The 27573-nt window shown below is 40.2% G+C and overlaps 1 protein-coding gene across 2 annotated transcripts in view; it reads left to right on the top strand.

The window, feature by feature from the left end:
• CES5A (carboxylesterase 5A) overlaps nt 1-22292 on the top strand; it is a 36808-nt gene extending 14516 nt beyond the window's left edge. Inside the window, exons 9-13 of one of the 2 annotated variants that reach the window (XM_004431618.3) lie at nt 5706-5774; nt 8481-8628; nt 19894-20043; nt 21908-21980; nt 22061-22292. In XM_004431618.3, the coding sequence (XP_004431675.3) occupies nt 5706-5774; nt 8481-8628; nt 19894-20043; nt 21908-21980; nt 22061-22292 (672 nt within the window). The remainder of the gene's footprint in view (nt 1-5705; nt 5775-8480; nt 8629-19893; nt 20044-21907; nt 21981-22060) is intronic. The other variant, XM_087420339.1, reaches the window with a different exon arrangement.
• The last annotated feature ends 5281 nt before the right edge of the window (nt 22293-27573 follow it).

Below are 27573 nucleotides of genomic sequence, written 5' to 3' on the forward strand. Positions count from 1 at the left end.
GATGGAGATTTTTCTCCTCGTGTTGTAAATGAGGCAACTGATCCACAGACTGTGACTTAGGTAAGGCCTTTCAATGCTTTCTGGGTCTGTGTTAGGAAGAAGGCAGGTGCTACTGATGACAACCACTAACCAACCACCACTATGACCCAATAGGCATTATTATCCCATTTTCCAGCTAAAGAAACCGAGGGTCCAAGAGGCTAACATGACTCTCCTGAGTCTTCCAGCCAGTGAGGAGACAGTGGTGTATAAATTTTATGTATTTAGGCTCTGTCTGTAAACGCTGGGTTCTCTGATTACCTCCTGTGTGACCTTAAGTGAGCTGCCTAACCTCTCTGAACCTCTCTGAACGGAGTTGCCTCATCTGAGAAATAGGGCTAATCTCACTACCCACCTCTCTGGTACACATCAAATAGCCTGGCATATAGTAAGTGCTCAGTAAATGTTAGATATTGGAATTATTCAAGTACCAGAATGGGAACTGGTGCCCACGTCTGCATAGCTCAAGAGCCCGCATCACTGCTGATATTCTGTGGGACCTTGCAGTTACACCCATTACTGGCCGTCGGAGACCATAGGAAGTCCCCCAAAACAAACTCCAGCTCCTGAATGTACAGAGAGGGTTCTTAGTAGTGAAAATATACTTGTGGATTATATGAATGAGTGAGACAGATTTTTTTTTTTTTGGTTTATTGTGGTAACATTGGTTTATAATGTATAAATTTCAGGTGTACATCATTATACTTCTATTTCTGCATAGATTACGTCATGTTCACCACCCAAATACTAATTACAATCCATCATCATACACATGTGCCTAATTATGCCTTTCACCCTCCTCCCTCCCCTCTTCCCCTCTGATAACCACCAATCCGATCTCTGTCTCTATATGTTTGTTTGTTTGTTGTTGTTACTATCTATTACTTAATCAGTGAGATCATATGGTGTTTGACCGTCTCCCTCTGACTTATTTCACTTTGCATAAAACCCTCAATGTCCACCCATGTTGTCACAAATGGCTGGATTTCATCGTTTCTTATGGCTGAGTAGTATTCCATTGTGTATATATACCACATCTTCTTTATCTATTCATTCTTTGATGGGCACTTAGGTTGCTTCCAAGTCTTGGCTATTGTGAATAACGCGGCAATGAACACAGGGGTGTGTGTATCTTTACACATTGGCGTTTTCACGTTCTTTGGATAAATACCCAGCAATGGAATATCTGGATCGTATGGTAGTTCTATCCTTAATTTTTTGAGGAATCTCCATACTGTTTTCCATAGTGGCTGCACCAGTTTGCACTGCCACCAGCAGTGTGTGAGTGTTCCCTTCTCTCCACATCCTCTCCAACACTTGTTGTTTCCTGTCTTCTTAATTATAGCCATTCTGACGGGCATGAGGTGATATCTCATTGTAATTTTGATTTGCATTTCCCTGATAATTAATGATGCTGAACATCTTTTCATGTGCCTGTTGGCCATCTATATATCTTCTTTGGAGAAATGTCTGTTCAGGTCTTTTGCCCATTTTTTAATTGGGTTGTTAACTTTTTTCTTTTTGAGATGCATGAGTTCTTTATACATTTTTGAGATTAACCCCTTATCAGATGTATGGTTTCAAATATCTTCTCCCAGTTGTTAGGTTGTCTTTTTGTTTTGTTGATGGTTTCCTTTGCTGTGCATAAGCTTTTTAGTTTGATGTAGTCCCATTTGTTTATTTTTTCTATCATTTCTCTTGCCTGGTCAGACATGGTGCTTGAAAATATGTTGCTAAGACCAATGTCGAAGAGCATACTGCCCATGTTTTCTTCTAGAAGTTTCATTGTTTCAAGTCTTACATTCAAGTCTTTAATCCATTTTGAGTTAATTTTTGTGTATGGTGTAAGGTAACGGTCTATTTTCATTTTTTTTGCATGTGGCTGTCCAGTTTTCCCAACACCATTTGTTGAAGAGACTTTCCTTTCTCCATTGTGTGTTCTTGGCTCCTTTGTTGAAGATTAGCTGTCCATAGATGTGTGGGTTTATTTCTGGGCTTTCGATTCTATTCCATTGATCTGTGTGTCTGTTTTTGTGCCAGTACCATGCTGTTTTTGTTACTATAGCTTTGTAGTATATTTTGAAATCAGGGAGTGTGATACCTCCAGTTTTGTTCTTTTTTCTCAGGATTCCTTTACTTATTCGGGGTCTTTTGTTGTTCCATATAAATTTTAGGATTCTTTGTTCTATTTCTGTGAAAGATGTTGTTGGAACTTTGATAGGGATTGCATTGAATCTATAGATTGCTTTAGGAAGTATAGACATCTTAACTATGTTAATTCTTCCAATCCAAGAGCATGGAATATCTTTCCATTTCCTTGTGTCTTCTTCAATTTCTTTCAGCAATGTTTTATAGTTTTCAGTATACAGATCTTTCACTTCTTTGGTTAAGTTTATTCCTAGGTATTTTATTCTTTTTGTTGCAATTGTAAATGGGATTGTATTCTTAATTTCTTTTTCTGCTACTTTGTTGTTAGTGTATAGAAATGCAATTGATTTTTGTATGTTGATTTTGTATCCTCCAACTTTACCATATTCGTTTATTACTTCTAGAAGTTTTTTGGTGGATTCTTTAGGGTTTTCTATATACAAAATCATGTCATCTGCAAATAGTGACAGTTTCACTTCTTCCTTTCCAATTTGGATCCCTTTTATTTCTTTTTCTTGCCTGATTGCTCTGGCTAGGACTTACAATACTATGTTAAATAGGAGCGGTGAGAGTGGGTATCCTTGTCTGGGTCCTGTTCTTAGAGGGATAGCTTTCAGTTTTTCACCATTGAGGATGATATTAGCTGTGGGTTTGTCATATATGGTCTTTGTTATGTTGAGGTACTTTCCTTCTATACCCATTTTATTCAGAGTTTTTATCATAAATGGATGCTATATCTTGTCAAATGCTTTCTCTGCATCTATTGAGATGATCATGTGATTTTTATTCTTCATTTTATTAATGTAGTGTATCACATTGATTGATTTGCAAATGTTGAACCATCGCTGCATCCCTGGAATAAATCCCACCTGATCATGGTGTATAATCTTTTTAATATATTGTTGTATGCGATTTGCTAGTATTTTGTTGAGGATTTTTGCATCGATGTTCATCAGTGATATTGGCCTGTAATTTTCTTTTTTTGTGTTGTCTTTGTCTAGTTTTGGTATCAGGGTAATGTCAGCTATGTAGAATGAGTTAGGGAGCTTCCCTCCCTCCTCAATTTTTTGGAAGAGTTTGAGAAGGATAGGTACTAAGTCTTCTTTGAATGTTTGGTAGAATTCACCAGGGAAGCTGTCTGGTCCTGAACTTTTATTTTGGGGGAGGTTTTTGATTACAGTTTTGATCTCCTTACTGGTGATTGGTCTATTCAAATTTTCTATTTCTTCTTGATCCAGTTTTGAAAGTTTTATGATTCTAAGAATTTATCCATTTCTTCCAGATGGTCAAATTGGTTGACATATAGCTTTTCATAGTATTCTCTTATAATCTTTTGTATTTCTGAGGTGTCTATTGTAATTTCTCCTCTTTCATTTCTGATTTTACTTATTTGTGCCTTCTCTCATTTTTTCTTGTGAGTCTAGCTAAAGGTTTGTCAATTTTGTTTACCTTTTCAAAGAACCAGCTCTTGGTTTTATTAATTTTTTTTCTTGTTTTTTTAGTCTCTATTTCATTTATTGATGCTCTGATTTTTATTATTTCCCTTCTTCTACTGATTTTGGGCTTTGTTTGTTCTTCTTTTTCCAGTTCCTTTAGGTGCATTGTTAGATTGTTTATTTGAGATTTTTCTTGTTTGTTGAGATAGGCCTGTATTGCTATAAACTTCCCTCTTAGAACCGCTTTTGCTGTATCCCATAAATTCTGGCATGTCGTATTATCATTTTCATTTGTCTCCAGGTATTTCTTGATTTCTCCTTTGATTTCTTCATTGACTCAATCATTGCTCAGTAGCATTTTGTTTAATCTCCACATATTTGTGGCTTTTCTGATTTTCTTCCTATAGTTGATTTCTAGTTTCATACCGTTGTGGTCAGAAAAGATGCTTGATATTATTTCAATCTTCTTAAATTTATGGAGACTTGTTTTGTGGCCTAATATGTGATCAATGTTGGAGAATGTTCCATGTGCATTTGAAAAGAATGTGTATTCTTCAGTTTTTGGATGGAATGTTCTGTATATACCTACTAGGTCCGTCTGTTCTAGTGTGTCATTTCAGGCCCATGTTTTGGGCTGGTCCCGTGGCTTAGCGGTTAAGTGCGTGCACTCCACTACTGGCGGCCCGGGGTTTGGATCCCGGGCGCGCACTGATGCACAGCTTCTCCAGCCATGCTGAGGCCATGTCCCACATACAGCAAATATAAGGATGAGCTACTATGACATACAACTATCTACTGGGGCTTTGGGGAAAAAAAAAGGAGGAGGATTGGCATGGATGTTAGCTCAGGGCTGATCTTCCTCACAAAAAATAAATAAAAAAAAATAAATAAGGCCAATCTTTCCTTATTGATCTTCTGTTTGGGTGATCTATCCTTTGGTGTAAGTGGAGTGTTAAAGTCCCCTGCTATTATTGTGTTACTGTCTATTTCTCTTTTTACGTCTGTTAATAATTGCTTTATATATTTAGATGCTCCTGTGTTGGGTGCATAGATATTTACAAGTGTTATGTGGAGACAGATGTGTTTAAATATCTACCTGGTGATTCATTACTTCAAGGTTTTCAGCAGAAAATATACTAGGAAAACTCGTTGACAAATGAATAGTATTTCTATCCCCTTGTGATTTTAAGTTGTAATCATTTAACAAATGATTACTCATAGCTCTTACTATGTACCAAACAGCACCTGTGTTTTTAACCATCAGCTTGGCCCCCTCACTGGCTGCCTGTCACCTGTTGCCTTCTCAGAGGCCCTAATCGTAAAGGTCTTCAGAAAGACAACCACAAACCACTAGTTTTGAGATTTTCTGGTCTCTCTTTGAACTTGGTGTTGAAGCCAAGTTGTGGCCTGTATCAGTTTGCTAGGGTTGCCATAACAAAATACCACAGCCTGGGTGGCTTTAACAAATGAAGTTTATTTCCTTACAGTTCTGGAGGCTGGAAGTCCAAGATCAAGGTGTCAGCAGGGTTGGTTTCTTTGGAGGCCTCCTTTCTTGGCTTGCACATGGCCGCCTTCTCTCTGTGTCCTCACATGATCTCTCCTCTGTGTGTGTGTCCCTTGTGCCTCTTTGTGTGTCCAAACTTCCTCTTCTTCTAAGAACACCAGTCAGATTGTGTTAGGGCCCACCTTAGCATCCTCATCGTAGCTTAATCACCTCTTTAAAGACTCTGTCTCCACATACAGTCACATTCTGATGTCGTGAGGGTTAGAACTTCAACATAGGAATTTGGTGGGGACACAACTCAGCCCATAACATGGCCTTTCCACAGGGCAGCCATTCAGGTCCCACAAGACTGCAGGTATGACAGGGAATGGCTACCTTTTATCAAATGTGAGAATAAGAAACTTCATTGCTCCACCAACCCACTGAGGCTGCTCCCACACGTGGACTCTGGGGGCTGAAAAGGTTCCTGCTTTTCCCAGTCTCCCCTCTGAAAGGAGGGTGCCTAGGCCCTCAGAGATACCAGTTTCCTTTTTGATGAGCTGATGTTTTCACACAGGATGCCATGCTTCTCTCCACAGAAAGAACTTCCTGAGATCCTGGAGGGCTCCAACAAGTCTCTCGCTCTGCACTTGATACACACAATCCTGGTAAGCGATCTCAGGCAACTGTGACTCTCCAGAGATTCACTCGTTTAACAAACCTCCCTGGGTCACATGCAGGAGTAAGGGATGAGGGTATAGACGTTCCTCATTCACTCATTCATTCAGTAGATCTCTACTAAGTAGAATTTGGCAATCTCCTATCCACAATCTCAAACCCAAAGAGCTCTGAAAATCCAGAGGCTCTTTGTAACCCACATGGCAGCCAGACTTGACCTAGACTGATATGTAGCCATTAGTGTTTGTGGTTCCCACACTTTCCTTCACTTTATTTATTTCACTATCCATACATTTTTCTGCAGACATATTAATGTGGGAGCTGGAGTGCCGCCCTGGCCCCTCCCTGCCTACTGAGCATATTACATAATATGTAGCAGATGTACTGAATTATCTATCTACAATCTGAAAAGTTCTGAATTCTGAAACCCACCTGGGACTAGGGACTGTATTCGCTACATGCCAGTCTGGCACTGTACTAGGTTCTAGCAGTATCGAGGACCATTACTCGATCACTGATTCATTCATTCCCTGTGCAAATATATCCTAGACATTATGATGTAGGGATGGATTCATTTCTTTCCTTCCTTTCTTCTTCCGTACACATTTATTCAGTGTGTACTCTGTGCCAGGTTTGTTTCATTCCTTTATTCATTGAACAAATGTTTGTAGGGAGTCCACATGTCCTGGCACTTCCCTAGGCACTGGAGTGCAGTGATAAGCAGACACTCCTGCTGCACTTGAGGAACCTGTAGACTGTTGGGGTGGATGGACATGACAAGACACTCCGTAAGGTGCTATATGAACCAGAGCAGAGGAATGTCCTAGGCCCTGTGATGCCCATGGGAGGAAGCAGTCTGCTCTTTTGGGGAAAAGAGTTTTGAAGGATGAGTTAGGTTTATCTGGTTGATGGAGGATCATGGGTGAGGGGAACTGGAATAACCGAGAAGACCAATGAGAAGCAGAGAAGTGTGAAGAGATCAGCTGCAGGGGCCGGCTGCAGCAGAGGAGGATGCTTGTGGCTGCTATAGAAGGAGTATAAACTTCATCCTAGGGGTTGGGAACAGAAGAAGAGCAACATGATTAGATTTCCATTTTAGAAAGAGCCCTTTGGCTGCAGAGTGGGCCAGACTGGAGGCAGGCGATCCCTCAGGCCTCAGGCCTCAAGCCTTAGAGGGGATGTTTGATGCATCTTGGCTGTCTGGTGATGAGAATTGGGACAAAGGTTTGAGAGATATTTAAAATGTAAGTCAGACAGTGGAGTCTCTCAGGCTGGATCGGAGATGGCTGCGTGGAGGCGGTGGTAATTGATCTGGGTCTTAGGGAAGGGGAACATTTGAGCAGGAGGGTATTTTAAGAGGAAAAGGTATCTTTGGTCAGGTCCCAGGGGTGGGGAGTGTGTGGGAAGGTGCAGGGGCACTGGAAGGGTATGCAGCCTCTCCTAGGGCCTAGTAGTATGGGAGAAGGTGTTTTTCAAATGGTAAGTAGTTTTCTGATGCAGAAGGCATAGCCTTCCTCCAGAACCCTAGGGTGTGGACTGTGACTGTCTTGTTGGGGCTCGCCAGAGGCTCCACACAGCATCCATATCCACCTTGGATATCTCAAGCACAAGGGCTCTGCTAGTCATATGGTCCTCGTGGGGGGCACTTTGACCCCAGCCTGGACCTGCTGTAGAGCCCTCCCTTGCTCTGGGCCTGATTTAGAACCCTCAGCCTTCTGAGGACCCAATGGACGACTCAGAGCAGCACTCCCTAGTGTGGTAGATGCTGCCTCCAAATCTCAAAGAAAACCAAGAAGGCCTATGCTTCTGTCTTAGTGTTAGGGGTTTGAGGTGCAATAACTTGTCCCAGTGCTCCCCAGAGTACCAGATCCAAAACATCACCAGTGTGGTAGATTCTGATTCTTCGTGAGGTTTACCCTCCACCCTCCGACACTGGTGTTTGGGGCAAGTTGAGGAATTGAAGGCCAGGAGGCAGCCTGGTGCCAAGTCAAAGAAGGCATGGAATGCCCTATTAAACGACTTGACAATGGGTTTCAGGGGGGAACTGACAGAACTGAAGACCTGCTCTGTGCTAGGCAGCGTGCTTTTCTCATTGCATCTCATGTAATCCTCTGAACAACTCATTCTTTACAGATGAAGGAACTCCAAAAGACCAACTAGCTTAGGTCAAATAGCAAAGGCCTGGAGGCAGTGCTGGTACCAGGAGCAGGGCTAACTTCATGGATGTGCGACCTGTGTAGTCACAAAGGACCTCGCGCTCAGAAGGGTCCTACACGTAGTTTAAATGTTCTGTTGTCACCATCTTGAAATTCTTAGACTTTTTGAACAACGAGCCCCGTATTTTCATGTTGCTCTGGGCCCTTACTAATAATGTAGCCAGCTCTAGGGAGGGGAGGCTGTACCTGATACACTTCAGAGAGGTATGCATACTGTGATTAGGAGCGTGGAATTCAGATGCAAATAGACTTGTGAAAGAATCGTGGTTCCAGCAGTTTGTTCAAACCACTTAACTTCTCTAAGACTCAGTTCCCTCATCTGTGACATGGGCTAATTTTGACACTTGCATCATAGGGTCGCTGTGTAGATTAAATGAGACAATGCATGTAAAGCACTCAGGATCATGCCTGCATAGCAAATGCTTAACGTGTTAGCTGTTGGCATTGACCTGTATCTCCTGTGACCACGATTTTTTACAGCACGTCCCTGTCCAGTATTTACACCTTGTGGCTAACGAATACTTCTACAACAAGCACTCTCTGGTTGAAATACGAAATAGTTTTCTGGACCTGCTTGGAGATGTGTTCTTTGTGGTCCCTGCACTGGTCACAGCTCGATATCACAGAGGTGAGTCTCTGAGCACCCCCTGCAGGGCCACAGCCCAGCAAAGCTGGCGGCTGGAGGGACCCTCATTGCCTGCTGACTGGCTGCCTGCTCCACCCTTCTGTTCCCTCAAGGAGAAGGAGTTCCCGAGGGTGTCTGGGATATAACCGTGCATGCTGACGTTTGCAATTCCCTTGCCTTCTAGAGTTCAGGAACGTTGATCAGTTCTTGTTGTTTCTGTTCCTTCCCCTCCCTCGAGACCATGTAGAAAATTCCCACCTCCCCATAATTTCCTGAGACCTGCCCCTATGTTCCTTTTCCTTTGGAAGTGTCTTTCCAAATGTCTTAGCTATAAGGAGTAGTGGAGCAATCAGAAAGAGAAGATTGCTTGTGGGGGCAAAAACCCACCCTGCCTCCCTTCCTCTCTTTCTTCTTCCTTTCCTCTCTCCCTCCCTCCCTCTCTCCTTTCCTCCCTTCCAGTCTCCGTGCCTCCCTCCCTTCCTCCTTTCCTTTCTACTCTCTGTCTCTCTTTCTCTCTCCTTTTCCTCCTTCCATCCTTTCTTTCTTCTGTCCTTTCTTCCTTCCTTCCTTTCTTTCCTTTCTTTCTTTCATCTTCCTTTCCACAGATATTTATCATGGGCCCACTATGTGCCTGGCACTATTCTAGGCTCTGGAGACACAGCAGTGAACAAAACAAAGACTCTGCCGCCATAAAACTCACATTCTAATGGTGAACAATGATAACAAATAAACAAGCAAACATAGAATGCATACTATTAGATGGTAATAAGTACTGTAGAGTAAAATAAAGCAGAGTAGGGGATGTCAGTGACAGGGTGCTGTGGGAGGATCCTGTGTTATAAGGTCTGTTGAGGGGATAGGTAAGAATTGACTCTTAAATTTGACAACATAGGGATCACCGGTGACCTGGACGGGAACTATTGTGATGGAATGATGGAAGTAAAAGCCTGATTAAAATGGATTCAAGAGAAAATGGGCAAACTGATTTCCAGACTCTATACAATCCCAATCGCAATCAACATCTCAGCAGTGAGATTGGAGAAGTGAACGAGCTGATTCTAAAAATGTATGCAGAAATGAAAGGATAGCCAAAATAATCTTGAAACAGAATAATAAAGCTGGAAGACTTATAAGACACCTGATTTCGAGACTTGTCTTTGAGCTACAGTAATTAAGAAAGTCTTGTATTGGCTGAAGGGTAGACTAATGTAGAACAGAGTGAAGAGTCCAGAAAATACACAGTTAACCAATTTTCGACAAAGCTGCTGTAATAAGTCAGTGGAGAAAGGAAAGTCTGTTCAGCAAATGGAGATGGAGTAACTAGATATCTATGTAGAAAAAGTGCATCTCAAACCCCCTAACTTACACCGTACACAAAAATTAGTTTGAGATGAATTATAGATCCAAATGTAAAGGCTAAAATTGTACATAAGCAAAATTAACATTTCTGCTTGTCAAAAAACACTATTGACAGTATCAGCAAATATGGTGGAGCAGAGAACTCCCAAAGCCTGTCCCACTACAAAAGGACTGAATAAAATGACAAGGACTGGGGGCCGGCCCAGTGGCGCAAGTGGTTAAGTGCGCACGCTCGCTGCGGTGGCCCAAGGTTCACCAGTTTGGATCCCAGGCGCACACTGACGCACTGCTTGGCAAGCCATGCTGTGGCTGCATCCCTTATAAAGTGGACGAAGATGGGCACGGATGTTAGCCCAGGGCCAGTCTTCCTCAGCAAAAAAAAAAAAAAAAGAGGAGGATTGGCAGATGTTAGCACAGGCCTGATTTTCCTCACACACACACACACACACAAATGGCAAGGACTGTCAGAATCAACTTTATCAAAACTCCGGAAACAAATCAAGGGTTTACAGCAAGCAAGTGAACATTTCATCAAGACATAAGCTTTTGAGTTTCAGTAGGAGAACTTTGTGTCATTTTAATTTACTTGCACCATCCCCTGCTATCCAGCTGGCAATGGCCTTGTAGACAACAGCCTGCATTTATATTATAGGTTCCTAGTACTGGAGGGAGAAGCATGGACCTTAATCTCAAAGAATTGTGGTTGTTTGTTTTGACCTATCGGATGGCACCCTGAACAACTAAGCTCAAAGGGCTTGCTTTTATTTCACCGAACTCAGGAGTCTCTCAGGGCTGAGACAACTACCTGAAGGGCATTTTTCATAAACATTTAAAGGTAGATGTATTTGCTACTGCCACTAGGGACAAGGGATAACAGCTGGAATAAACAATAGACAAAGCTTGAGAGGAAAGCCTGGGCAATGAGATGCTTGGGGGAATAAAAGCTTAAAAAACTTGCTCATATTCCTGGGAATATAGAAGGCCATGTGCATGTCCACAGTGGGGATCATGCTCAGAAGAGGCCAGAGAAATCCCTAAGCTCTCACATTTGGCCGACCTTCAGGCTCTGCTTAAACAGAAAGTGAAGACTAAGAAAGGATTGTAAACTGTCTGGCTGAGTGTTGAGGGAGTGCTCCAACACACACACAGAGCCTACCTTCAAAGAATGGGAGATTTTTTTTTTTTGTTCTAAGTATTTATCAATATCTCATCTGACCTGTCAAATTATTAGCTGACCACTAAGCAAACAGAAGAAAGATTTCAGTGGCCACAAACGGCAAAGAACGTAGACTTCACAAAATTCAGACAGAAACATTGTTAAACAAACAAACATCAGCAACCACAACAAGCAGCAACAGTAAACCATGGGGAGAGGGTAGAATCTGATGTCCAGAGTTACCACATTATGATATTCACAACCTCCAGTTTTCAAGAAATATTACAAGGCATTGAAAGAAACAGGAAAGTATGGCCCATACACAGGAAATAAAGAAATTATTGGAAATTGTCCCTGAGGAAGCCTAGACATTGGACTTACTCAACAAAGATTTTAAATCAACTATTTTAAATATAGTTAAATAGTTAAAGGAGAACTATGTACAAAAAACTAAAGGAAACCATGAGAATGATGTCTCATCAATTAAAGAATAGCAATAAAAGGATAGGATTTATAAAATTATAAAAGGAACCAAATAGAAATTCTAGTATTAAAAAGTACAATAACTGAAGTGGAAAACTGACTAAAGGAGATCACTGGCATATTTGAGGATAGAGAAAAAGAAAAAAGAAACAAAAAACTTGAAGGTAAATCCAATGAGATTACCCAATGTGAGGCTCAGAAAGGAAAAGGAATGAAAAAAATGAACAGAGCCTAGGAGACCTGTGAGACACCATCAGGCATTCTAACATATGCATAATAGGCATTCCAGAAGGAAAGGAAAGAGAAAAGAGGCAAAAATAATATTTGAGGAAATAATGATAACAACGTCCCAAATTTTAATGAAAGAGGTGAATATTGATATCCAAAAATTTCAGTGAATCCCAAGTAGGAGAAACTCAAAGAGACCCACACAAGCACATATTGTAATCAAACAATCAAAAGCCAAAGACAAAGGGAAATTCCTGAGAGCAGTAAGAGAGATGAGACTAATCATGTACAAAGTATCTTCAATAAGATCAACAGCTGGTTTCTCACTAGAAACCAAGGAGACTAGAAGGCAATAGGATGACTTATTCAAAGTGCTGAAAGAAAAACATCACCTGGCAGCCAATAATTCTATATCTGTCAAAACTATCCTTCAAAAATGAAGGAGAGTGGCCGGACCAGTGGCACAAGCAGTTAAGTGCACGCACTCTGCTGCGGTGGCCCGGGGTTTGCCGGTTTGGATCCTGGGTGCGCACCAACGCCCCGCTTGTTAAGCCATGCTGTGGCAGCATCCCATATAAAGTGGAGGAAGATGGGCACAGATGTTAGCTCAGGGCCAGTCTTCCTCAGCAAAAAAAGAGGAGGATTGGCATCGAATGTTAGCTCAGGGCTGGTCTTACAAAAAAAAAAGGAGAAATTCAGACATTTCCAGATAAACAAAGACTGAGAGAGTTTGTCACTTCTAAGCCAACCTGACAAGAAATGCTAAAGGGAATCCTTAAGGCTGAAAAAAAAGACACTAGATAGTATCTTAAATCCATAAGAAGAAAAAAGAACACCAGTAAAGTTAACTACATTACTTACGTTTTCCTATAGTATAAAAGTTAGTATTAATGTACTTTTGGGTTCTAACTTCTCTTTTTTTCATATATAATTTAAAGGACCACTGTCTAAAACAGTAATTATATAACTATGTTATTAACATACAATGTGTAAAGATGCAACTTGTGACAATAACAACATAAATGGGGCAGATCTATATAGGGGAAAAATTTTTGTATGCTATTGAAACTAATTGGCATTAATTTGAACTAGATTATTATAAATTAAAATGTTAATTGTAATCGCTGGGGCAACTGCTGAGAAAAAAACTAAAAAATATATAGTAAAAGAAACAAGAGGGGAATTAAAATGGTACGCTAGAAAAATCTAACACAAAATAAAGCAGTAAGGGAGCAATTGAAAAACAAAGATGATATAAGACATATAGGAAACAAACAGCAAAATGATAGAAATATGTCCTTCCTTATCAGTAATTACATTAAATGTAAATGGATTAAGTTCTCAAAAGGCAGAGTTTGCAGAATGAATGGACTAAAAAACTCATAATCCGACTATATGTTGTCTACCAGAGACTCACTTTAGAACCAAAGACACAAATAGGTTGCAAATTAAAGGGTGTAAAAAGGTATTCCATACAGATGGTAACCAAAAGAGAGTTGGCATGGCTATACTAATATCAGACAAAATATACTTTAACACTAAATTATTACAGAAAGTGTGGCAGACTGAAAGAGACAGAGAAGCACATTATATAAAGATAGAAGAGTGAATCAATTAGGATGATATAATAATTATAAACCCATATGCACCTTACAGCAGAGTTCCAAAATATATGAAGGAAAAATTGACAGAATTGAAGGAAGAGACAGTTTTACATTAATAGTTGGAGACTTCAATCAATAATAGTAAAAAAAACTATACAAAAGATAGACAAAGAAATAGAAGACTTGAAAAATAATATAAACCAACTAGAGCTAACAGACATGTAAAGAACACTTCACCCAATAACAGCAGATTGCACATTCTTCTCAAGTACGCATAGAACATCTAGAATGAAACACATATTGGGCCACAAAACAAGTCTCAATAAGTTTACAAAGCTGTAAATCATACAGAGTATCTTCTCCAATCACAATGGAATGAAATTAGAAATAAAAAAACAAAAGGATATTTGGAAAATTCACAAATATTTAGAAATTAAACAGCTCATACTTTTTTTTTTTACATCTTAAAAAATTGTGTCAATGTGCATAACAAAAAATTTACCACTTTAACCCTTTTTAAATGTACAGTTCAGTGGAATTAAAGTTCATTAATGTTGTTGTGTAACAATCACCACTACCCATCTCCAGAATTTTTTCATTGTCTTAAACTGAAACTCAGTACCCATTAAACAATGACTCCCCACTACTTCTGTCTCTAGAATTTGACTATTCTAGGTACTTAATTTAAGTGGAATCATACAATATTTGTACTTTTTTATCTGGCTTAATTCACTTAGCATAATGCCTTCAAGGTTCATCCTTATTATACCAAGTATCAGAATTTCATTCATTTTTAAGGTTAAATAACATTCTATTGTATATGTATACCACATTTTCTTTATCCATTCAGCCATCAATTGACATCTGGGTTGTTTCCATCTTTTGGTTATTGTGAATAATGCTTCCACGAACATTGGTGAACAGATATCTGTTTAAGTCCCTACTTCCAATTCTTTTGGGCACATGCCCAGAGATGGAATTGCTGGATCATATAGTAATTTTATGTTTAATTTTTTGAGGAACAGCCATACGGTTTTCCACAGTGGATGCAGCACTTTATATTCCCACCAGCAATGCATAAGGGTTCCAATTTCTCCACATCCTCACCAACACTTATTTTCTGTTTTTGTGATAAAACTCATCCTAATGGGTGTGAGGTGGTATCTCATTGTGGTTATGATTTGCATTTCCCTAATGATTAGTGACGTTGAGCACCTTTTCATATACTTGTTCGTCATTTGTACGACTTCCTGGAGAGACGTCTAAGTTCTTTGCCCACTTTTGAATTCAGTTGTTTGTTGTTGTTGTTGAGTTTTAGGAGTTCTTTGTATGTTCCAGATATTAATTTCTTATCAGATATATGATTTGAAAATATTTTCTCCCATTCTATGGACTGCCTTTTTACTTTGTTGATAGGGTGCTTTGATACACAAAAGTTTTTAAACAAACAATACACTCTTAAACAATCAATAGGTCAAAGAAGAAATCACAAGGGAGATTAGAAAATACTTTGAGATGAATGAAAGCAAAAACATAGCATACTGAAACTAATGGGACACAGTAACAGCAGTGCTTAGAGGGATTTTTTTGCTATAAATCTGTACATTAAAAAGAAGATAGATCTCAGATCAATAACCTAACCTTTCTCCTTAAGGAACTAGAAAAAGAAGAGCAAAGTAAAAACAAAGCAACCATAAGGAAAAATATAATCCAGATTAGAACAGAGATAAATGGAATAGAGAATAGGAAATCAACAGAGAGAATGGATGAACCCAAAAGTTGGTTCTTTGAAAAAATCAACAAAATTGACAAATTTTGGCCAGACTGACCAAGAAAGAAATAAAGAAGACTCAAATTTCTAAATTTAGGAGTGAAAGTGGTGACATTACCACAGACATTCAGAAATAAAAAGGATTATAAGACACTACTATGAACAGTTGTATGGCAACAAACAAGATGAAATTAGAAAATTCCTAGAAACACACAAACTACCAAAAGCACCTCAGAAAGAAATAGAAAACATGAATATACCTATAACAAATAAAGATATTGAATCAGTAAGCAAAGACCTGACAACAAAGGAAATCCCAGGATGAGTTGGCTTCACTGGTGAATTCTAACAAACATATAAAGAAGAACTAAAACCAATCTTTCTCAACCTTTTCAAAAAAGTGAAAGAGGAGGGAACACTTCCTAACCCATTCTCTGAGGCCAATATTATCTTGATAGTAAAGGCAGACAAGGACATCACAAGAAAAGAAAAATACAGGCCAATATCCCTTATGAGTATAGATGTAAAAATCCTCAACAAAATGCTAGCAAACTGAATCTAGTAGCATATTAAAAGGATTATATACTATGACCAATTGAAATTTATCCCAAGGATGTAAGGATGGTTCAACATATAAAAATCAATCATTATAATATAGCATATTAATAGAACAGAGGAAAAAACCCCCATGATTATCTTAATAGATGCAGAAAAAGCATTCACAGAATCCAACATACTTTCATGATGAATACACTCAACAAACTAGCAACAGAAGGGAACTTGCTCAACATGATAAAGGGCTTCCATGAAAACTCACAGCTGGTATCTTACTTAATGGAAAAAGACTGAAAGTTTCCCCTCAAACATTGAGAACAAGATACGGATGTCTCCTCTTACCAATTCTATTCAACCTTGTACTAGAAGTTCCAGCCAGAGCAATTAGACAAGAAAAAAAATTAAAATCAATCCAACATTTTAAGAAAGAAGCAAAACTATCTATTCTCAATATAAATTAATTTATATTGATATAACCAAGAAGAATAAATATAATCAAGGAGCTACAAGACTTTTACACTGAAAACTGCAAAACATTGTTGGAAGAAATTAAAGAATAAATGGGAAAACATCCCATGTCCATTGATTGGAAGACTAAGTGTTGTTAAGATGACAGTACTCCCGAAATTCAATGCAATCCCTATCAAAATGCCAAATTCCTTTTTTGCAGAAATGGACAAACTGATCCTAAAATTCATATGGAATTTCAAGGGACCCAGAATAGCCAAAATAATCTTGAAAAAGAAGAAGAAAGTTGGAAGATTCACACTTCTAGATTTCAAAACTCACTCACTACAAAACAATGGCAATCAAGAGGGTGTAGTACTGGCACAAGGATAGACATATAGATCAATGGAATAGAATTGAGAGTCCAGAAATAAACCTATATATCTATGGTCAGGTGATTTTGATAAAGCTGCCAAGACCATTTGATGGTGGAAAATAATGTTTTTTCAACACACGGTGCAGGCATAATGGGTACCACATGCAAAAGAATGAAGTTGGACCCTACCTTCACATTATATACAAAAATTATCTCATAATGGATCAAAGACCTAAATGTAAGAACAAAAACTGCAAACCTGTTAGAAGAAAACATAGAGGTAAATTTCCATGACCTCAGATTTGGCAATGGATTCTTAGATATAAAATGAAAAGCATAATCAAAAAAGAAAAAAATTAGATAAATTGACTTCATCAATATTAAAAATTACTGTGCATCAAAGGCCACTAGAAAGAACTTGAAAAAGTAACCCAAAGATTAGGAAAATATATTTTCAAATCATATATCTGATAAGGGTCTGTTATTCAGAATATGTAAAGGACTCTTACAACTCAACAACAACAAAAAACAAACAACTCAATTCAAAACGGGCAAAGGATTGATTGGACATTTCTCCAAAGAAGATATACAAATGGCTAACAAGCACATGAAAAGATGATCAACATTATTAGCTATTAGGGAAATGAAAATCAAAACCACAATGAGATACCCCTTCACACCCACTAGGGTGGCCATCATAAAATAACAAAAAACAAAAAAATAGAAAATAACAAGTGTTATTGAGAATGTGGAGAAACTGGAACCCTCATATACTGCTGGTGAGAATGTAAAATGGTGCGCCTGTTGTGGAAAACAGTTTGGTGGTTCCTCAAAAAGTTAAACATAGAATTACCATATAACCAAGCAATTCCACTCCTAGGGATATACTCATGATAATTGAAAACCGATGATCAAACAAAAATTGTACGTGAATATTCTTAGCAGCCTTATTCAGAGTAGCCAAAAAGTGGTAACAAAACAAAGGTCCGTCAACTGATGAATGGATAAACAAAGTGTGGTATATACATACAATGGATAATTATTTGGTCATAAAAAGAAATGAAATACTGATACATGCTACAACATGGATGAACCATGAAAGCATTATGTTAAGTGAAAGAAGCCAGACACAAAAGGCCACATGTGTGACTCCATTTATATGAAATGTCCAGAATAGGCAAATCCATAGACACAGAAAGTAGATTCTTGGTTTCCAGGAGATAGGGGGAGGGGCAAATGAGAAGTGACTTGTTTAATGGGTCTGTTTAGGGTGCTGAAAATGTTCTGGACCTAGTGAGTGGTGATGGTTGCACAATATTCTGAATGTACTATAATCTACTGATTTACACACTTTGAAAGGGTTAATATTATAAATTGTATGTTATGTATATTTTACCCAAAAAACAATGCTGTTAAGAAAATGAAAAGGCAAGCCACAGACTAGAAGAAAATATTCACAATACACTTATCTGACAAAAACTTCATATCTAGAACAGAAGAACATTAAAAGCTCAATAATGAAAGACAAAAAATCCCATTACAAATGAGTAAATCTTGAAATGATACTTCACCAAAAAAGATATGTGAAAGCCAAAAAGCACATGAAAAGGTGCTCAAACATTGTTAGTCATCAGGAAAATGCAAAATAAACCCCCAAATGAGGAAACCATTTACACATACTAGAATGGCTAATATTAAAAGCACAAACCATACCAAGAAGTATTGCCAAGGATGTGGTATATTCAGAACTATCATGTATTTGTGTGGGGAAAATAGCACAGCCACTCTGGAAAACTGTCAGTTTCTTATAAAGTTGAATGTATACCTACTGCATTACTCAACCATTCTACTCTTACGTATTCATGGAAGAGGAGTGAAAGCATTTGTCCACACAAAAGACTTATCTATGGCTATACATAGAAACTTTCATCATAACAGCCTCAAACTGGAAAGAACCCAAATGTCTATCATCAGGTGAATGGATCAATAAATTGTGGTGTATTCATGGAATACTTGGTGATAAAAAGGAATCAACTATTGATACACGCAACAATGTGGATGAATCTCAAAAACCTTACGCTGAGCAAAAGAAGTGAGACACAGAAGAGGACATACTGTGTTATTCCATTTATGTGGAGGTCAAGAACAGGCAAGATTAATCTACGGTGATAGGAATGAAAACAGTGATTATCTCTTGGTAGAGTGACTAGAAGGAGACACAAGGGAACTTTCTAGGATGTTGGAAATGTTCTTTTGTAGAAATCCTGATTGAGGAGGTGGTTACATGAATGTGTATACATTTGTAAAAACTCATCAAATTGTACACCTAAAATCTGTGCTTTTTTTTGTCCATAAATGATACTTCAATTAAAAGTGAGAGAGACACATGTGGAATATAAACTAACACAGAGAGAGAGAAGAGTTTGGTGGTTATCAGGGGGAAGGGAGTTGGGGGGTGGGCACAAGGGGTGAAGGAGCGCATTTATATGGTGACTGACAAATAATAATGTACAACTGGAATCTCACAATGTTATAAAATATTATGACATCAATAAAAAAATGAGAGAGAGAATGAGAGGAGAGGAAGCCTAGACAGTGAGTATAAGGCAACTGTATTGTGGGGTCTTGCTAGAAGGGATTTAGAGAAATAAGCCAGTAATTGGAGGAGAAACTGAGACCAAGAGTATGTATGTGTGTGTGTGTCCATGTGTGTGCCTGTCTGTGTTCCCATGCTTGTGTATGTGTGTGCATGCACATCTTTTTGTGTATGCTTTAATGGGAGATTTTGTAAGCATGTTTACTACTGATGGTGATGATCCAGTAGAGGGAAATTGATGATGCAGAGAAAGAGGCAGGGAGGGGGAAATTACAGCGCAAAGACCTTTGGTAGAAGAGAGGTGAAGGAATGTAGGATGCGTGGAGTGTCTTGGAAGCAGGGAATAACTTTGTTCCCTTTGTCTTCAGACAGTTGAACCAGAGTCAGTGAAAGGAAGTCACAAGTAGGTAGATCTTGGCTCAGTATGAAAGGTTTCTTAGAGAAGTAGAACTATTGCCCTCTCAGGCTGCCTGAGGGCTAGTGAGCTGTTTGTCATAAGAGAAGTGAGGGCTGCTATAGCAGGAAATGCTGGCCTCAGATGAGGAAGAGGGAAGTTAGCTTGGTTTGGGACACCTGTTGTCCCTGGGCTGTCCCACCCGTGGGTCTGAGAATCCAGGACTAGATGGATGGGGATGTAGGGCCACCCTTGCTCCACGCTGCATGCCTGCCAGAGTCCTCTCCTACTTTCTGCAGATGCTGGTGCACCTGTCTACTTCTACGAGTTTCAGCATCGGCCCCATTTCTTCAAGGATGTGAAGCCAGCTTTCATCAAAGCCGATCACACCGATGAAATCCGTTTTGTCTTTGGAGGTGCCTTCCTGAAGGGTGACATTGTCATGTTCGGTAAGGAACTGGCCTCAGGGGCTCCTGCTCTTGCAGGAACATGAGCTTGGCATGACCTGGGGAGAAGACACTACTCCACACTGAGGATGAAGCCCCTCACTGGCCCCAACACTACACAAGAGCCTGGGAAGACTGGTTGGTTGGATTTAATGAATGGTTTATAGACACAACCTTTCCCTGGAAAATGCCCCCTACTCACGGTTTTAGAGACAAAGATGAAAAAGAGCTGCTGACATCTGCTTGATGAGTATTTCTCTTTGTACTAAAGCCTATTGGGGTGGGCACTTAGGGACACATGCATCTAATTTCCCTGAAAATTAGGATCACTTTCTTCTTTTTCTCTGACCACTGGTCTTACCCTCCCTGTGTAACTGAACTCAATGGGTTCGTCTCTTGGTGAGTGCAGAGCCAAAGAGCACAACCAAGGCAGAAGTAGGTGAAGAAGGGTTTTGCTTGCACAAGCAATGGAGAACACCAGGGATAGCTCCCAAAGCAGTGTTTCTCTGAGCTCAGTGCTGGTGGAGACTATACACAAGAGCAGAGGATAACAGGTTTATTTGTAACAACTGTGTAACAACTATGTTCATTTAGGACACATGGATAGCAGGTAAACATGTTCTAAAAATGGCTGTTTGGGCCCTCCCAGAGGAGGAGAATTTAAGATGCTAATGAGTTATGGTAACTTTAGGACACTTGGTGCTGGAGCATTTTGCAGGGGTCTTGCTGCAAATATTTGAGTTTCTCGGCAAGATAGCAACATCTGCAAAATGGGGATATCAATTTCTGCAAAACAGAACACAGTTTCTTCTTGTCTGAAAAACGTTTGACAGACCCATGTTAGTTGTTGACCAGATCCTCAGTAACTCTTTCTTTGCCTGGTTCCCTGGTCACACCGGCACTTCCCAGAATTCCCATGAGGCTATGACCCAGGGCTTTAAAAGGCAAGAATCGTGTTTTTCATAATTCCAGCCCAAAGTGGTCTGGATCCAGAAGATCTATTGTGAATGCTTGTGAACTGTTACTATGAGGTTAGCTCATTTATTCCCGAATTTACGACCTGTTCTATGCCTAAAATAAGAAGTGACTCAGATGAGGTTATCAATAGAAAAAATTATAGGAACTGCACAAAGGAGATATCGCTAAAATATTTAGCTAAAAAATTACACAAAACAGGCTCTTACCCATTTCATGCTGGCCTCTGGATGATGAGGACAGAGCCTCTCACATGGAGTGTGTCTATAGGCTTTATAGGGCACAATGTGGAACTATCTCCTAGATACAATTTTAGTAAAGAGAGAAAGATGCAGGATATGTGTCCTTATTATACTGAGTATGTAAAAAGTTGTCTGCTTAGACCCTTGCACACGTCTCATCCGCCTGCAGAGGGCGCTCACGAAGCTGGTATCAATGGTTGCATCAGAGGCTGGAAGCTGGGTGTCTGGAGGGACAAGATGGGAGGGAAACTTATTTTCATTAGATACACTCTTCCCGCATTTTGGATTTTGTACTTTGAGCAAGTATTACTTTTTCAAGTAAAGAAATGCAATAATTAGTTAATTGTCTGAGAGAGAGATGGAGACATGGTCTCTGTCCCAAGGCATTGCAGCCTCATGGGAATGGCCGGAAGAGCATTGGGTGACAGGGAAGATGTGGGTTCAGCCTCTGCCCTTTGGAAGCCAGGATTCCTTGGGCAACTCAGGGCTGCTCTGAGTCTCAGTATCTGCATGTACAGAATGAGCACAGTGACTTGGTAGGCTGGTGAGGATCCAAGGTGGGGAGAGTGTGAAAGTGACTCATCAAATGTGAGGCATCTTGGGGTCTGGGCATCATTGTGAGAGCCGGGTTTTGTGATTTTCTCCATCAGAAGGAGCCACAGAGGAGGAGAAGGTGCTGAGCAGGAAGATGATGAGATACTGGGCTAACTTTGCTCGGACCGGGTAAGTAAACCTCCCAGCTTCCCCCACAACCAGGTGTCTGAGGATGAGAACCTCACCGCTGTTCCTGCTCTCACTTCCAGCGATCCTAACGGGGAAGGTCTGCCTCTGTGGCCGGCCTATATTCAGACCGAGCAGTACCTGCAGCTGGACTTGAACATGAGCGTGGGACAGAGTCTGAAGGAGCTGGAGGTGGAGTTTTGGGTGGATACCCTCCCCCTGATAATGTCCACTTCTGGAGCGCTCCTCAGTCCTCTTTCCTCCTTGATCTTCCTTTCTCTGCTCCTGCCTGTCTTTTTCACTTTTTCTCCTTGAGAAGTTATCTCTGTGTGATTGTGGTTTTCCTTCTCCTTCAGCAATTTCTCCTGCAATCATTAGTTTCATTCTGTGTTTAGCTACTTTGTAGAATCAGCTGTGTTTGCTGATGTTTTATGGACTTGGGAATGATGCTTAGGGAATTCTTTTCAGCATTAAAAAATGCAGTTTGCCTTGGATAGCTACCAGATTTTTTCAATAAATCTGCAGGAGGGCTGGCCTATTGGTGGGCATAATAATGACTTTTTTACTCATGTGAAATAAAATCAGAATGTAAAATATGTACAGGGAACAGAATTTAATTTTGGGCTGAATACTCTCCCACCACCCCATCCCCAACATCCGGGATGAAGTGGACTTTCTATCAGAGAAGGTGTCTGTGTGTTACCTGAAACGTGAGTCCTCCAACCCCAATATAGGTGGGTTTCAGCCACAAGGCAAGCATGGACGTCCTGAACATCACTGGTTTGAGCTGGGTCTCTTCTTGGGCACAGGAAACAGGTGGCAGAGGGGGGCATGCTGGAGATCCTCCTTCTCAGCAGTAGAAGCCAGATGTCCTCCAAAGTCAGGAACTGAGAAGTCAAATGCCAGGCAGCAAGGTCAGGTCAGGTCAGGGACGACAAGGAGAAAAGATGTTTCCCTGATGGGGTCAATGTTAATCCATCATTCAATAAATCTACATTGGGTGTCTGATATGTATCAGGCATATGCCCCCTGGGGATACAATAGTGAGCAAAGAAATGCTCTCCACCAAGTGGTGAGCAAACAGACAGTAAGAAAACATTCACACAAGTGACTATCTTTTGATGTAAAATTGGTAAGTTCACTCAGGAAACATAAGGTATTTTAAGAAAGTGTAACAGGGGAACCTAATTTAGATTGTAGTCTTAGGAGATTCTCTCTGGAAAAATAACATTTACCTTAAGAAAAGATGAACTAAAATTAACCAGATGATAGATAGGGAGAATGTTGTATGTACCATCATTCAAAAGATGCACTTTTACTTTTTATATCCATAGAATCCCTATTATATCCACATAATCCCCATTATATACACATTATCCCCATTATATCTGTATAATCCCTGTAATATCCATACAATTCCCACTATATCTGTATTATCCCCAGTACATATCATCCCTATTATATCGATATAATCCATATTATAACCATATAATCCCTATTTTATCCATATGATCCCTATTATATCCATATTGCCCCTATTATATCCATATAATCTCTATTATATTCTTATAATCCCCATTATATCCATATAATGGATATTATATCCTTATAGTCCCTATTATATTCATATCAACCCATTATATCCATATCATCCCTATTATATCCACATCTTCCCTATTATAACCATAGAATCCCTATTATATCCATAGAATCCCTATTATATCCATATCCTCCCCATCATATCCATATAATCCTTATTATCTCCACAGAATCCCTAGTATATCCATATAATTCATATTATTTCCACATAATTCATATTATATCCATATAATACCTATTATATCCATATCATTCCTATTATAACCATATAACCCCAGTTATATCCTTATTATCACTGTTATAACCATATCATCCCTATTATATCCATATAATCCCTTTTAATTTATCCATATAATTCATGTTATATCTATAAAATCCATATTATATCCACATCATCCATATTATGTCCATACAATTTACCAAGATGTTTAGTTTTTCTTTGTGATTGCTGCAAGATTACCCATGAGGAGCAGAGAATACTAGGGTTTCTGAGATGTCAGTAACTGAGAGTCATCTGGGTCAGAGATCTCCAATCATAGCCTGCATCTGGCCCCCAGAAGTGTAATGTTTATCCCATTCAAGGTCAAAAATGCTTTGGAATTAGTTTCTAGCTAATTTTAAATTAGGGAAATTTCATGTTAACAGCCATATTTCCAGGTTCTCCAGAAAAAAAAAGATTTGGCAACATTGGAGCTGCATTCCCACATGGCAACCAGGGCTTCTGACAGCCCATCCAGCACATTTGTGCAATTAGAAGATATCCTTTCCTGGGGCCGGCCTGGTGGTGCAGTGGTTATGTGTGCTTGCTCCAGTGTGGTGGCCCGGGGATCACAGGTTCAGATCCCGGGTGCGCACCAATGCACCACTTGTCAAGCCATGCTGTGGCTGCGTCCCATATAAAGTAGAGGAAGATGGGCATGGATGTTAGGGCCAGTCTTCCTCAGCAAAAAGAGGAGGATTGGCAACAGATGTTAGCTCAGGGCTAATCTTCCTCACCCAAAAAAAAAAAAATATATATATATCCTTTCCTCAAGACCCTCTACAGATGTCTTCCAGGAAACTGTCATTGATAAATATCTACATCTGTGATGTGAACTACACCTCTGAGGTACTGCCCTTGTACAATGCACAACCTGCATAACTGTTCCCAGTGACCCTCAGAGACAACTGATCTGCAGGAACTGAGTGGTGGCTACTCCCTTTACAAAGGCGTGAGCTCTCAACTTTCCACAGTCCTCACTGTTCCCTTTTGTCTTGTGCCTGGCCTATTTCACTCACTGATATTCCCTGACCCTGCAGGTGTTTGAGTTTGAACACCTGACCTCTCATGTTACAGTAATCTGGGGAGTGGTGAAGACAGTCACCCAAGATCACGCGGTGAGTCAGCAGCAAGTCACAGCCAGGCCCTGAGTCTCTTGTCTCTCCAGAGCAGGACTCTTCCTGCCATGCGGCCCTCCTCCCTCAGCAGATGGCCCAAGGCTCTTGGGTTGTTTCTGGTTTAGCTGGCTGTGGGAGGTGGGTCACAGTGTGTGGTCACTTTATGGCTCTAGGAAGAGGGACTGAGCCACATGCGAGGAAGCTGGGAATTGTTTCCTCTGCAGCTGCGGGAGGCGGATGTCCACATTGATATTTGATGGAACTAACAGCTTGAAAACACGACTCAACTCATTTAAAAAATGCTATTGTATTAAATTGCATTACACATATTATTTACATCCTGCTCGCAGTCCCAGCATCCTCAAATATGGGTCTGATTTTAATGGGTGCCTTGCAAGAGGGAGCATATTTCCAAGTCCTCCAGATACAGGGGCCTCTTCCCTGCTTGTTCCCGTCCACATGCAATCAGGTGTTTTGTCGAATTAGAGTTGAAATATAAATGTCACTTGGCATCCTGCTTTTTTTCACTGAATTCTGGGTTTTCTATGGGGTGTAAGCAGAAGAGGCTCTGGAGGGCTTTTCCTAAATTTCAATGCCCAGGCCACTCCCCAGTCCAACAGGAGCAGAATCTTCTTGGATGGGACCTGGAAATCTGTATTTTCAGTTTCTAGGCATTCGATGTACACCCCTGATTATGAACTGCTGAGTCTTAATAGTGTGGCATATGTATTTTCCACTTTGCTGGAGGACGTTAAAAAAAGAAATCAGCTTTCATATCTGCCCGATGTGGCTCCATCACAGTCTCTTTAGCCACCAGCTGCTCCTGGACATTCATGGGCAAAATTTGATGAGCAACTTTGGGAATGCGTGTTTTTACTTTTAAAATGATTTCTGGCATCTGGATTTGCAGGAGGAGACAGACCGGGTCAAAGGTCGTGCCCTTTTTAAACTGTCTCCTTGTGATCTACACATTCACTTCCCTAAGGGGTCACATCTCCTCATCCTCCTCAGCAACACAGGTACGTGTAGTTCACAGTCACCTCTGCTTCTCCATCGTTGTGAAACATAAAGTATCTAATTACTTTCTTAGTGTAAATTAAACAATTTACTTTTTTACAGAAAATCCTTTCTTCATCTTCTTTCTTTTTTTTTTTCCCCAAACAATCTTGGACTGAAGCACAAAATCAATTCCAAACAAAACTTGGGAGACAGCCCCAATCTTCGCCTGTGAATTTCCTAATGTCCAGCAGAGGGCAGCATTACAAAAGAAAAAAAAAGGCTCCCCTCCATCAGAGGCTCCCGGGGCGCTGGTGATGTGATGCTGCAGAACTTGGAAGGAAAAGAAAACCAAACAAAATAGTTAAATTACAAACTAACACCATTTATCACTGTCCCTTTTCCCTGTAACACTTGGAAAGGGGAAAAGTACAATCCATTACCTGAGAAGTCTGACTGAAATGATAAACTCACAGTCAGAACAGAGTTTGGGGCCAGCAGTGTTTTTCTTTCCGAATTTTCTTTCCTAATTTCATCACAATTTATCGGCCCAACCCCGAGGCCCAATTCTGCTCCCTCTCAGCCTCTGGCCCTGGCTGCAGGTCACGGGTTTCCCTGTGGGCAGAGGTGGGGAGAGGTGGGAAGCAGGCTCAGGCTCCCCACCTGGGAAGCTGCCCTGCCTGGCGCTGCCCCAGGCAACACATCTGCAGGAATCTCCCTTCACACAGCTGAGACAGACCCATTTGGTCACAGTCCTTGTGCTCTGCTGAAAGTTTGTGTTAAGAATGTGCCTCATTTTATGCCCGGGGAAGGGAGGAGTGGGGAGAAAAAACCTGTGTTGTCACTTTCCTTGCCAATACAAGGGAATTCCTTGGCAAAGAGATTGCTGTTCTCTTTGGAAGGATAGGGGCTCAAGTTGGGACTTCCAGGATGGATAAGAGGTTCAAGACCAGCAAAGGTGTGGTGGCAGCACGGCTATGAATGTACAGTGGTGGCGAGGGGGCCACTCAGCGGGCATCGTCGCTGGTATTCACAAGGTTTCTGGGCACACCCTGGAGGTCTAGAGAAACAGCTTTTATACATTGACCTGTAGGAAACAGATTTCTTTCTTTACAGGGGAGGATTGATAAAAGGTGAATTTAGCTACCAATCTCCTATCTGTCTGTCCATCCATCCATCCATCCATCTATCTATCATCTATGTCTGTCGATCCATCCATGCATCTATCATCTATCTCTCTATCTCTATATCTATCTATTATCTGTTTATCGTCATCTTCATCTATCCAGGTATCATCTCTCTGTCATCTATCAATCTTTCTATCATCTATCTATCTATCTATCTATCTATCTATCTATCTATCTAGCCATCCATCCATCTATCTATCATGCATCTATCTGGGCCCCTTTATATAATTACACTTGAAGCTCTATTTACCTCCTAGATTTTTCATATGGGAGAGCCAATGTACTCAATATATGCTTTAGGTAAGTTTAAGTAGGATTTATGTTAGCACATACAATGGAGTCCTGATTAAAATAATTGCACATTTAACTATTTACATTCTATTCTGTTTCTATAATTTATATAGTCCTTGGTGATTTTATCTATAGTAATCTTGTCT

The sequence above is a fragment of the Ceratotherium simum genome, chromosome 30 (assembly GCF_057802395.1).
Source record: "Ceratotherium simum simum isolate JZ-2026a chromosome 30, ASM5780239v1, whole genome shotgun sequence".
Taxonomy (NCBI): domain Eukaryota; kingdom Metazoa; phylum Chordata; class Mammalia; order Perissodactyla; family Rhinocerotidae; genus Ceratotherium; species Ceratotherium simum.